Raw genomic sequence first — 14,688 nt, forward strand, 5'->3', positions numbered from 1 at the left:
CACCCTGCTCACAGGAAATATCTGAGTCACAGTGGACGGCCAACATTATCAGTGCAAGAGTCTCCCATTCGGGGTAACCACAGCACCCAGGGTCTTCACAAAGTGTCTCGCTGTGGTAGCTGCACACTTGCGAAGACAGCAAATCCATGTGTTTCCATACCTGGGCGACTGACTGATAAAAGCCAAGTCACACAGTCAGTGTGTTCATCACACTCACTAAACAATTCTACTGCTACACCACTTGGGTTTCACAATCATCCACGCGAAGTCACATCTATAGCCCTCCTACCTACATCAATATCTAGGGGCCACCATAGACACTTTCAAAGCTCTAGCATACCCCAATCCAGTCAGGATAGCAAGTATGCAAACCCTCATCACAAAATTTCAACCATACACTCCCTTCCAGCTCGAGTGTTTATGCAGCTCAAGGGAATGATGGCTTCTTGCATTTTCATAGTACCTCACGCAAGACTTCAGATTCGCCCCTTACAAGAATGCTTAGCACGTCAGTGGAATCAGGATCAAGGTCAACTTACAGATCTGGTGTTGGTGGACAGCTGCACACATCGCTCTCTGCAGTGGTGGAACACACAAAACCTTTCTAGAGTGCGGCCGTTCCTAGAGCGAATTCCACAGGTAGTGCTAACAGCGGACGCATCACTCACCGGCTGGGGAGCCCATCTCTTAAACCATACAATTCAGGGCAAGTGGACCACCCAACAAAAACTGCTCCACATCAATCACTTAGACATACTAGCAATATTTCAAGCATTAAAGTCGTTCCAAGCACATCTTCTCAACAAAACTATCCTAGTCCGCACGGACAATATGACAGCAATTTATTACAAGCAATCGTAGGCGCGGTATATGTGGTTCATCCGCCCCGCATTGAAGTTCCGGCAGTTATCATTGGGTTATCTTCTGTGTGTAATCTGCCAGCCTCACCCGAGGCACCTCTGGGTTATTTGGTGCAGTGTCCAGAGATATGAGTGTTTTCCCACTATACACAGTGCAAAGAAAAAGTGACAAAAAGGTGAAGTGCCAAAAAAAATTTTGTTTAAAAAATGGAAGTTGCCCCAAGGATTTATTGAGGGGTATATTTCCACTATGGGTTAAAAATAGGGTTATACTTATGCAGACCGAGTTACTGGGTCTGTAGGTATTTATTGAGAAAGAGTCGACATGTTTCAGCTCCTTGGGCCCTAGGGGTCTGTGGAGCTTTCGTCAGGACTAATACACATACAAAAAACATGAAAGGTATACTCACACAATTTGTGCGGTATCTGTTTATCAATTTTGCATTATCTGTAAAGAAATTACATGTTATTTATGCAAATACATGTTAGCAGTCACAAAACATTCTCTTTGCATTTGGGGTAATGTAGATAGACAATGTTTTATAGTAAAAACAAAGTTTTTGTAGCGCTTTGCATTATAAAGGCAGGGTTGTGAGGTAGGAGGGTTCAGTTTTAGCTGATAGCAAGGAGATAGTAGATCTCAATAGGAATCGTAAGAAATTGTATTGGTCATACATGTAAGACGACAAATGTATATTTGTAAAACAGGTTGTTATGCGCATAAGAAATGTATGTTGCGCATTAGTAAAACAAGAGGTAAAACAATGCGCAGGATTTGGAAATGCACTTTTGTTTAAACACGCGTAAAAAAAGTAACATTGAGCTTTGTTGCGTGCGTAACATAATGAATCTAACAATGCATTGCCATCGCGTTTTCTTTAACACATCCCGGCGTCCGAATCCTGCGCATTGTTTTACCTCTTGTTTTACTAATGCGCAACATACATTTCTTATGCACATAACAACCTGTTTTACAAGTATACATTTGTCGTCTTACATGTATGACCAATACAATTTCTTATGATTCCTATTGAGATCTACTATCTCCTTGCTATCAGCTAAAACTGAACCCTCCTACCGCACAACTCTGCCTTTATAATGCAAAGCGCTACAAAAACTTTGTTTTTACTATAAAACATTGTCTATCTACATTACCCCAAATGCGAAGAGAATGTTTTGTGACTGCTAACATGTATTTGCATAAATAACATGTAATTTCTTTACAGATAATGCAAAATTGATAAACAAATACCGCACAAATTGTGTGAGTATACCTTTCATGTTTTTTGTATGTGTATTAGTCCTGACGAAAGCTCCACAGACCCCTAGGGCCCAAGGAGCTGAAACATGGCGACGCTTTCTCAATAAATACCTACAGACCCAGTAACTCGGTCTGCATAAGTATAACCCTATTTTTAACCCATAGTGGAAATATACCCCTCAATAAATCCTTGGGGCAACTTCCATTTTTTAAACAAAAATTTTTTTGTCACTTCACCTTTTTGTCACTTTTTCTTTGCACTGTGTATAGTGGGGAAACCCTCATATCTCTGGACACTGCACCAAATAACCCAGAGGTGCCTCGGGTGAGGCTGGCAGTTTACACACAGAAGATAACCCAATGATAACTGCCGGAACTTCAATGCGGGGCGGATGAACCACATATACCGCGCCTACGATTGCATTGAGTCTTTGAGGGTACTCTTCATCCTTTGAACCGAAGGTTAGAAGGTGTAACAAGTGTCCATTTTTTCTGATTAACTACATCTAATCCTTGGGGAAAGAAACGGACACTATTCTTCCTCATCCCCCTACTTTTGATGAACAGCAATTTATTACATACAAAACCAAGGAGGAACACTTATTGCAGCTGTCTCAGCTAGCACAAAGTATATGGAGATGGACCATTCCACAAAATATATATCTTCTGGCAGAACATCTTCCAGGAGTGCACAATCAGATTGTGGATCTGCTCAGTCGTCAGACACAGCAGATAGACGAATGGGAACTTCATCCTCAAGTTCTTCAACCATTTTTCCACATGTGGGGCCACCAAGACATAGACCTGTTCGCCACACACGCAAACGCAAAATGCCCAACCTTCGCCGCCAGGTTTCCACACCCATTGTCCAAGGGCAATGCAATATGGATGAACTGGTCAGGCAGATTTGCGTACGCTTTTCCGCCACTCCCACTCATTTCACTAGTAGTACACAAGCTCAAGCAACAGTATCTCAAAATGATCCTAGTTACTCTCATATGGGCATAGTAACCATGGGTCACAACACTCCTTGAACTCTCAGTAGTTCCAGATCAAAAATTAAATATCTCCCCAACATTGCTAACGCAGAACCATGGAGAGATAAGGCACCCAGGTCCAGCACAACTGAATCTAGCGATCTGGCTCATGAAGTCCTAGTTTGGTTACCTTAACCTCCCACCGAACTGTATGAACATTATCAAAGAAGCTAGACGCCCTACTACTAGAGCATGCTATGCAGCCAAATGGAAACGTTTAGTCATTTACTGCAATCACAACAAAATTGACCAGCTAGATGCTTCAATTCAGAACATAATTTTCTTTTTACTGCATCTACAAAGATGTAATCTAGCTTACTCATCCATAAAATTACATCTGACTGCCCTTGCCGCCTACCTGCAAAACAGACAACATTTGTCATTGTTCAGAGTACCTGCTATTAAAGATTTTATGGAAGGCCTTAAAAGGATAATTCCTCCCAGACTGCCACCGTCTCCAGTGTGGAATCTAAACATTGTACTTACTAGGCTCATGTTTCCTCCATTTGAACCTTTACACAAATACGAACTGCACCTTACGTGCAAAGTAGCTTTCCTTGAAGCAATCACCTCTCTCAGAAGGGTAAGCAAGATCCAGGCTTTAACCATACAAGAACCATTCTTACAAATACATCGTAACAAGGTGGTTCTTCGAATCAATCCAAAATTCCTTCCCAAAGTAATCTCTGCTTTTCATCTTAATCAATCTGTAAAGTTTTCCAGTGTTCTTTCAAAACCCAGATTCCGAAGCAGAGATAGCTCTTCACACTTCAGAAGTAAAAAGAGCTCTACTTTATTACAATGATAGGACTAAACCTTTTAGAAAGACAAACCAACTGTTTGTAGCCTTCTCTCCACCTCAGAAAGGAACCCCCATCTTTAAAGCTGGAATTGCCAGGTGGATAGTTAAATGCATTCAAATATGCTACCAAAAAGCAAAACGCATATTAACAATTCCCCCTAGAGCACACTCAACCCGTAAACTCGGGGCATCCATGGCATTCGTAGGGAACATTCCCCTAGAAGATATTTGTAAGGCAGCTACATGGTCTACTACACACACCTTCACCAAACACTATTGTGTAGATGTGCAGGCAAAACACAAGGGAAGTCCCTGGGCTATGTACTAACTTAGGAACCCTAGTATAGATCATGTGTACCAAAAAGCTGTACCCCAATATTAAAATATCTTCTGGATAACACTATAATACACCATATTTGTATAAATTGTAGAGCAGAAATGCGAAAATAAGGACCTTAGATGTTTGTTGTTTTATCATAAAAATTGTACAGTTTATTACAATATTCACAAGGTTAAAAACATTATTATGCACAGATAAAAGTAAATACAATATCACAATTAAATTAAAAACAATGAATATCAGGAGTCACAGTTTGTTTTCGTTGTCGACGCTGCGTTTCGGTGAATCTGTAATAACACCTTCCTCAGGACAAACAAATTCTATAAAAAAACATTACAATTAGAAGACATCCTTTTTTGTGCATGTAGAGCGGTTAGGGCTCTCTTTGTCTTTTTTTAGGACGAGCATTTTTTAAGAATATTTTAACCTTCGAAAAACAACAAGCTAAACAACATGGTACTTAGTAGAGATGTTAATTACATGATTAGGTTCTAATAGGTGTATTGCTGGGAGCATTTTGGTACAAAGGACTATAACTATGGGCTCCATAGTACTGTTGACTAGGCAACACGTCTAGAGCAGCTTCTGAGTGGGAATAGGTATGAAGCGTACCTGTGTGTGAATTCTTTGGTATCCTCTGTTAATCAATTATGAGGAACTTCTCATGCATCAATTTGGAGAAAAATGGCTTCCTGTTTCTTAATTTACAAGTCGCTATTTCTATAAAAGAATATAGTGAACATCAATGATTAATTTCTGTCCACCGCTATTTATTATCAAAAGAGCTCTCTAAATGTAGGAATTCATAAATTTCTCTTGTTACCTGTTTAGATTCAAAGATCTATGTTGTAAAGGTTACCGGAGGGGGGCCACCGATTTTGAATTAAGGGACCACTGTTAGAATCAAGAAGACAAAATAAAATGGGCCTCGTTATTCGTTGTTTAACCATTATTGTTGTCCTATCTGATCTGAGGGGGTTACTTTCAAGATATGTAACTCACCTATAAGGGTGATGAATAGTCCTTCCTTCTTGGATTAAAAACGCGCCACTGGATGCCTTCAATTATATCCAAAGCGTTGGGTAAAATCAATCACGGTTGTTTTAGCTTTCAACCTATATAGAATATGTAATGTATGTTGTAGTTAGTAATAGCATGGATTTCTATTCAGTGGATAAAGAGGTTTGGATATTACTAATTTAATGGTTTCTGCATCGTTTAGTAGGGAGTTAGAGGGAAAGCAGAAGTCACCGAAATACGTATAAATATGAGTATTTCTACACAGGGGGCGCCAGTAAAAAATGCCGCAGTTCGAATTACAGTTGTCGGCATCATACGAATAGATCGAATGGGCTCGCGCTTCTAAGTAAAACATGCCGCAGTTCGAATTACAGTTGTCGGCATCATACGAATAGATCGGATGGGCTCGCGCTTACCTTTAGAATTCGTGCCGGCCTCCTTGCTCCCCTCACGGTCCTGTCCACGTCTGCTGCGGTGCACGATTTGCCAAAGATAAACAGAGTCATTTGACTCCTGTTTAAAAAGGATTCAATTTCCCGGGAAAACGTCAATTACATGACGTCCCGGATAGTTAACCAATCACAGCGCACTAAGACAAAGAACTACAAATGTAGTTTTGCTTACCGCGTTGGACTCGTCACTATGTTACCGTTTTCGATTTCTATTGATTAGCGGTAACCAAGGACGCCATATTCCCGCGTGATGAAAGGTCCTATTATTATTGGCGGTAGCCAAGGACGCAATGAATTTTCTCAGTTGCAATTACAATCCGGGAAATTAGTTAACAGAGCAGCGTCCTAGTCTGCGATCGTGTCGCGCAATGTCAATATTGGAGCGATGTTATTTGAAATTCGCAGTCCTGTGTTGGAGCCTGGGAAATGGATTTACTGCAAAATCCTTTCCCAGTCTTCTTTTGAATTTAGTCCATTGTTTACGGAATTAAAACGGGACATATAAAACTGTTCCCGTTTTTTCCGTTTTAGGGTCATGTCTCCTCCTCTAGTATTTTGGATGATGGTTTCAAGGCCACACCATTTAAGGTCATCAAGTTTATGATTGGCTGACTGCCAATGTTCAGTGAGTGGGGCTCCTTGTTTTTTACATCTAATGGCAGACTTATGTTCATTCAGTCTCAGTCTGATTTCTCGTGAAGTTTCGCCTACATATACTAATTCACATGGGCATTTGATTAAGTATATTATGTTTTTAGATCTACAGTTGATGAACGATCTGGTGAAATGTTTAGTTGTGTTCTGTTCAATAGGATTGCCTTTGATCACTTGGTTGCAGTTGGAACATTTACTGCAAGGAAATGTCCCTGTAGGTAAAGGGTTATTGTCTATGGTTCTTTGTGATTGGGTGGTTTCCCTATATGTCTGGACTAAACTGTTTTTGATAGTTTTGTTCCTTCTGAAAGCAATGATGGGTTTAGGGATTGGTGGTTTACTGGTGTTTGTGGTTATTAAGTTCCAGTGCCGATTAATAATGTTTTTGATTTTATTGCTAACTCCACTATAGTTCGTTACGAAGACCAGTCTTTTGTCTGTTTCTGGATTGTTAACTTTCTTCTGGAATAGGTTTTCCCTGTTGAAATATTTTGCCCTTTTTAACGCTTGGTTCACCATCTTTTTTGGATAGCCCCTATCTGTAAGTTTTTTGGCTAAAATACCTGCATGATATAAAAAATCTTTGATGTTGGTACAGTTACGTTTCAATCTCAGGAATTGTCCAAAAGGGATATTGTTTTTTTGACATGGAGGGTGGTTGCTGTGATAGTGCAGCATAGTGTTTCTATCTGTCTTCTTAGTGAATAACTCTACCTGCAGAATCCCACTCACGTGTTTGATTAATATGTCCAAGAACTCGCATTGTTCTTGGTCCACATGGCTAGTAAACTTGAGGTTGGTGTCTCCTAGATTTAACCAGGTTATGAATTCTTGCAGATGTTCCGAGGTACCAGTCCATACAAAGAAAATATCGTCAATATACCTCGACCACATCGAGATGTTCTCGAAAAATGGAGCGGATACATTAAAAATATGTTTTTCTTCGAATTGTGATACGTACAAACAGGCCAGACTGGGAGCACAGGTGGCTCCCATGCTGGTCCCCTTCGTTTGCCTGTAGAAATCTTTTTCAAAAAGGAAAATATTATTTTTTAGGACTATGGTCACGCAATCTATGATAAACGTCTCATGTGCTGTGGGATCATTGTGGTCTTGGCTTAGTATTGTGCTGATAGTTTTTATGGTGTTGTCCTGGGGTATATTAGTATATAGTGCTTCTATATCAAGTGTCACAAGGTACTGGGAGTCAGGATTAAATGGAGCATTCTCTATTTTCTTGATGATTGCTGCCGTGTCTCTGATGTATGCCTTTTGTTTGGTGACATATGGTTGGAGAAAAATGTCGGCATATTTACTTAATGGTTCAGTCAGTGAACCAATGCTCGACACTATGGGTCTCATAGGTGGGTCTTTTGGGTTCTTATGGACTTTAGGAAGTCCATAAAGAGCTGGTATTGTGGGATTATCATTCCGTAGGAATCTATGTTCCTCTTCACAAATGATGTCTTCTTCCTTCGCAAAATCTAAAAGGTGTCTAATGTTTGTTGCTAGATCCTGCCACTCTTGCCTGTTAGATTTGCAATAGTGCTCTGGATTGTTCAAGAGCAATTGCATTTTTTCTTTGTAATAAGAAGATGACATGACCACAATGCCTCCGCCTTTATCGGCCGGTTTAATTGTCAGCATGTGGTTATTTTCCAATTCCTTCAATGCCTCTTTCTCTTTCTTATTGAGGTTGTGTTGTACCCAATTTTTTTGGTCTAATACATCTGAGACGCTTTTAGTTACCGCTATTTCAAATGCCTCTATTTGTTTATGAACTTGACCAAGGTGGGGAGTCCAGGTGGATTTAGGTTTTAGCCCTGACTTGTTGGGGTGGTTTGTCTTTTCTTTGCCTTCGAAAAATGACATAAGTCTAATTTTTCTAAAAAATGTTTGGAGGTCCCTTTCTAGATTGTATTTGTTAACTGGGGATGAGATTGCAAACCCTAGGCCTTTTTCTAATACCTGGATTTGGAGGGGAGAGAGTATAATGTCAGAGAGATTAATTATGGGCGCTTTGTCTATATGTCCCATGTTTTCTGGCTCCTTGTATAGGGTCTCTGCTGATGTTGAGGCACATACTTGCCCCTGCCTCTCCCTCTCCCTCTCTGTTGAGTAAAGTTCTGGCGTTGGTCTAAAAAAGGAAGTGATGGTTTGGTTGGGCCTTTAATAGTATCCTGTTCTTTGTTGTTAGTTCGAGTCTCGTTTTGTGCTTCATTCTCACTATCCGTACTGGTATAGGAGGTGTCAAAGAATCTCACTTTCTTTTTCTGTTGGAAATTTTGGCCTTGGTTTTGTTGCCAGGGTTTACGATAGTGTGATGTTTCTCGGGGTCTATCGTAAAAGTCCTTCTGTAAATAAGGGTAAGTAATCTCAGGGTTGTACTTAGCCACGTCATTTTTAAACTTATTACTTTTCTTATTGAAAAGGTAATCTCTGTATCCATCGACGTCTTTTTGAATTTCCTCCAGTTTTTTGATTGCATCATCTAGGGCTGAGCTCTCTTTAAGTTTTTTCTCCATTTCTTTAATCTCTTCCCTCTCAATTATTAAAATCTCCGCGGCTGTTTCTATAATTAAAAGCATCCAGTCGCGGCTGCATCTATTAGCGACGAATGTCCATTTTTCAATAAATTTGGGGTTCCCTATAAATATGCCAGGTTCATTAGTTACCTGTAAACCTTTAGGTATGATTCCGTGTTTACAGTAATCTATCAAGAAGTCGGAGTGTAGTTCAGTCCGAATTATTTTTTTCTTACTATTCCATAACTTCCGCCACTCTTCCTCATCTGTGTTGTTAATTTGGACAGATGATATGTTTTTTGTGGCTCCATTAATGATTTTATTAAATTGATCATCGTCATAACTCAAGATTTTCATGCCTTCCATTGTGGCCATTAGTAGGGGTGAGAGAACACGCCTCCCCGGTTTACAAACCGTCAGTACAAAGTAAAAAAAAGGAAAGGGAGGCCTCCTATGTGTGGTGATAAGGGACAAGGAGGATTGAGTAGGAAAACACAAGGGAAGTCCCTGGGCTATGTACTAACTTAGGAACCCTAGTATAGATCATGTGTACCAAAAAGCTGTACCCCAATATTAAAATATCTTCTGGATAACACTATAATACACCATATTTGTATAAATTGTAGAGCAGAAATGCGAAAATAAGGACCTTAGATGTTTGTTGTTTTATCATAAAAATTGTACAGTTTATTACAATATTCACAAGGTTAAAAACATTATTATGCACAGATAAAAGTAAATACAATATCACAATTAAATTAAAAACAATGAATATCAGGAGTCACAGTTTGTTTTCGTTGTCGACGCTGCGTTTCGGTGAATCTGTAATAACACCTTCCTCAGGACAAACAAATTCTATAAAAAAACATTACAATTAGAAGACATCCTTTTTTGTGCATGTAGAGCGGTTAGGGCTCTCTTTGTCTTTTTTTAGGACGAGCATTTTTTAAGAATATTTTAACCTTCGAAAAACAACAAGCTAAACAACATGGTACTTAGTAGAGATGTTAATTACATGATTAGGTTCTAATAGGTGTATTGCTGGGAGCATTTTGGTACAAAGGACTATAACTATGGGCAAAGCAACAGGCTTCTGTAGGCCAAGCTGTTCTTAAGACAATTTTCAGAACCACTGCAACAGATACAGGTGACCACCGCTAAGGGAGACACTGCTGTACAGTCTATGCAAAAGTATGAATTCTGCAGCTCATACGCTTCGAACGGAAAATGCTTCTTACCAGTATGCATCTGTTCTTGGCATGTAGAGCTGCAGAATATCATACCCTCACCCGCCTTCCCGGGTCCTGTATCTGTTCCAGTGTTATCTTATTTAGATACATTCACATGGGCATCTTTTCTGTTTCTTACAAACTCCATAATTTCCCATAATGCCGAAAAACAATCGGAGTATGGAGTTGATGCCCATACGCACTGTCGCCCAAGGTAGGAGTCACCTGTCTTGTGAGTACAAAGACTTCTTCCAAGACAACAACAAGGTGCAAGCATCCAAGCCCAACACCAGATGGAGATCTATGCAAAAGTATGATATTCTACAGCTCTACATGCCAAGAACAGATGCATATTGGTAAGTAGCATTTTCCTTTTAGTCTTACCCCATCCCACTTTTTTAAATAAATCACGTACACAGGTATAGGAGGTAATTTTATGTTGTATCTCACAAATCCCGCTGATGTCTTTACCTAGACAGTTTCACTCCTGGTGGGGGTATGTCTCACTTGGAGAACCGAACACTCAATTGAGAGAGACAATAACGATACTACCCACTACATCACTCCAACAAAGATAATATACACTGCTGGTTGCAACAACGCCGTTGAGGGTCTCCAAGACAATTCCCTTTGAGACTCTGACATACAGACTGGCCTGGCTCACTCCCCACTCTGATTTAAATTGGATTATACTTGGATGCTGAGTGAATTCATTTTTGTTTCTCCCTCTCCTCTCTTGATTTAGAATCCCCATATATTATGTCAGACAATGGTAGGACGTTACCCCCCCCCCCATCTGGTAAAATGTTAGATAATATGCGCCTTCAATATAATCGTAAATCGACTGAAACACCAATGCTTTAAGGTTCACATATTAGGTATTGATGTATGCATAAAAAGCTATGATTGTCACATGAGACTTTTGTGAGTTCCATGAAAAGAGTTACTAATGTCATTGTTAAGCAGTTCCACAGTGCACAAGTGCCTATGTACCTGTTCACTTCACAACTTGCAATATTCCAGATGATGGTGACTTAGCTATTTTAAAGCAAGAACATCAAGCTGTTGGCGACTTCCGTCATCGATCACCGAGCAGGTCTTTGTCAGTTCCGAACAGGCCCCGTCCTCCTCGGAGACCTCCACTTCCAAGCAGCCTTACTCCTCAAAGTAATATTTTACATTTCTTTATTTGCTTAATACATATTGTGTTCTCGTAGCTTGTGTTTCTGCTTTGCTTCTCAGAATGGCATACTAATGAAGATATCTATGTAGCACTTACTGCATAGTTTAGATACCTCATGGTGTGGGTCCTGTTCTGAATCAGTGTACTTGACAACATGAGCTATATGCCAAAGGATAATGGCTTAATATGGTTCCTATGTGTATAGATGTTGTCCTTGAGTCTGACTTTGTTGTGGAAGGAGCTTCAGTTTGCAGAATACTGGACCATGAAGTCTCTACTGTTAACACCAGAGAGTGGGGAAATCAAGGTTTTAGCTAATCTCAAATACCATCAGAGAGTTTGAATTCCGAAATTCCTGCAATTATAAGAAGGCGGTCTTCCTTGAATTCAGTCTATAAATGTTTGCAGAGCAGTAAGATTGATGTCATGTGTCATAGTGCCAGGACGGGTTCCATGCTCTCCTCTGCTACACCAAGTAAAACCAAGAGAAACAAATCTTTTGAAATGGATGGGAGGAGGGTCAAGGGAGGCGGAAGTCTGAATTATGGTGCTCACTGTAAGGTATACATGGAGATTGCTGTCATACTGTGACCTTAGATACATAAACATATTGTTAAATGGAGGTTACTGTTCATTATTCAACAGACAATGTATCTCCCTTCATGCACTTCTCATAATCTTGCATATTTCACAAATAGCATCAAATTGTGGTGTGCACCAACAGGCTGCCGGATATAGCTAAAGGATGAGACCTGTGGTATCTGGAACACCTTCAGCCTAGCTTATTACCCAGTACACACCCATAACAGCCTCTTTGACCATGTCCAAAGGGTGGTACCAGGAGGAGGTACCTATCCATTTCTGGAGAAAAGGAGTAGAGTGCAGGACCTGCTCCAGAAATCATCCTGCCTTGCTGAAAGCGTGTCTCATTGACTCCGGGGGTAGTGGGTCTTAAGTGCAAGGCCTGGTTAAAAGACATTACCTGCACCCATTGCCAACGAAGCAGGAGGAGGTACCTAGCAATTTCTGGAGAATAGGCGTAGAGTGCAGGACCTGCACCAGAAATCATCCTGCCTTGCTGAAAGCATGTCTAGTTGACTCCGGGGTAGTGGGTCTTAAGTACAAGGCCGGGTTAAAAGCCATTACCTGCACCCATTGCCAACGAAGCATCCCTTAAGGCTGTGTTCAGTAGGGCTCATTGGTTAGGGTTACTGAGTCCAGATTCTAGGGTCTGTGCTCAGAGCTCACTGGGCACAGCTAAAATCTAGATCTTTTAGGCTCTTGAGGTATGGGTATTGAGTGTATTGCTTGGCAATCATTGTGAGCCCACTGGGCATCATCCAAATAGATTCTGACCTTTCCATCCCTTCTTCCAGCCTACGGGACTTGGCTGAAGGCCATACCATACTCCTAGAATCTACTAGACACAGCTGAAACAATCTGTGTCTTAGCACCACTGCATGATCAACAAACAGCCACCATCTCTCCAGTGTTTTAGCTGAAGCAGATGCCCAAAAGGGATCTTATGTGGACAGCCCTGCCAAGTACCACGCATAAGGGGTTAGACGAATGCATTTTAATACTGATGTCCGCATCACCGCATTCAAATGCATTAGTCCAGCATAGAGAGCACTCTGACAGGTTTTGGAGATTATGCTGCACTCCAAAATGCTGCAACACAATTTACCCTGCAAGCAAGCCTTTGGTACTCTGACTCGTGGTTATGGTGACGTGGACCAGCACAGCCGGTTAGATTGTGTTACATTCACTACAGAAAAAAACAAATTGTGCTTCCTCTGGGTGCCACGTCCATGCCTTCTCTGGTGTACAGTTGTAGCTGCTGCCTTATCCAGCTGAATGTCATGGAAGTGGGGGTCTCTGGCTGGTGGTCTCTTGGGGAAGCGAGCAAAGAAGCATATTAACACCTGCAAACATCCTCTGATATGCAAGGGGTCCTGGCTTTCTGGCAGCTTGACACTAAATATCTGAATGATTCCTATATGACCAAGTCGCATCGCAATTTCAAATTGCGAAGTGACTTTTCACATAGGAATTATTCACATATTTAGTGTCACTGCTGCCGGACAGCCAGAGTGAAACACTCCTAAGCGCGGAGAGGTTGCCTGTGACTCTCCGTCCAAAAATCTATTTGGGCACTGCTGCTTTCTGCTACAGCCATTGCCCCCCTCCTCAGCCCAGCCGATGAACTTCAGCTTTAACACTTCCCATAGCTGCCAAGGTTTCAGTGACATCTCAACAACTATGAGTGACACTTTCTCGCAAGCTAAAATCATCCAATGAAGATGAGGGAAACTTCTAAATATCAGAAATTACAGCCATTTGAGCAACAAAAAACTCCAAGAAGTTCTTGAAACTGCTGCAGAGCACCAGAAATGGAAGGGCACCAACCCTAGTGCTCCCTCCTGTAACATGGAGGGTCCAGTCCGGATCGGCACCCCGCGGGATGTGCTTCTCGGGTGCAGAGAGCACCAGTGAGGACAGGGCCTCAGGACAGGACGGAGCTGTCTGACTGCTGCGATCGGCACTTCCACAGCCCCTCTATCGTAAGATTGTCTGACATCATGGGCCGAGGTGCAGAGGTAAGGCGTCTGTGTGGCGGCACCTCGCTGGACCAGCTGCGGGGTGATTAAGTGACATCTTGGCGTTGCAGCCGTGAGCCTGCTCAGTTCCCGCTCCGGAGTCCAAATTTCTGCTGTCATCGCGACTTCTAGCCCGGGGAGAACAGAGATGAGGAAAATAAATGTAGAAAATGTGTGGAACATTTCGATTCCATTGCGGAGTGATTTGGAGGGAGTGAGCTCGTGAGCGTTCCCGCATCGGACTCCCAAACAAGCGAGCACCCTAACTAAGAACCAACCCAATGCCTACAGTGTTTAAAGGTTCCTGATTTCACCCTATGGCAAGGTACCTGTGCTTCTAATTCGACTCCTTTGTGCCTACAGAGCTTTTCGTTTAATACAGAGCCTGACCTTAAAATGGCGGATCGCGAGTGCGCAACGATCTTCATAATTGCCTATAACATTTCAGTGCTCCTTATTACTGGCAGTTTTAATTGAGCATTGATGGTCACACCCTGCTGCAAGGTTTTTGCTCTGATCCCGACCCCTTTGATACTGTGATGAGCTATACCTGTTTGGATCAAGATTTTGGGGGCGGTGCTTGTGTCCATGTGCATGTATGATTGGAATGTGGATAGCAATTGTGGAGGATTAGGAAGGACCAGCAAGCGGTCACAACCATGCGCTCTGGATGCATACAGTGTGTGTGTGTCCGAATATTACGATATTTGCAGCGCTTTTCAGAT

The 14,688-nt window shown here is 41.5% G+C and overlaps 1 protein-coding gene across 1 annotated transcript in view; it reads left to right on the plus strand.

Annotated features, from left to right (window-relative positions):
- Window positions 1-14,688, plus strand: part of SYNJ2 (synaptojanin 2) — a 745,535-nt gene that overhangs the window by 670,469 nt on the left and 60,378 nt on the right. Inside the window, exon 23 of the mRNA XM_086927319.1 lies at window positions 11,204-11,347. Within this exon, the coding sequence (XP_086783445.1) occupies window positions 11,204-11,347 (144 nt within the window). The remainder of the gene's footprint in view (window positions 1-11,203; window positions 11,348-14,688) is intronic.

The sequence above is a fragment of the Lissotriton vulgaris genome, chromosome 6, assembly GCF_964263255.1.
Source record: "Lissotriton vulgaris chromosome 6, aLisVul1.2, whole genome shotgun sequence".
NCBI lineage: Eukaryota > Metazoa > Chordata > Amphibia > Caudata > Salamandridae > Lissotriton > Lissotriton vulgaris.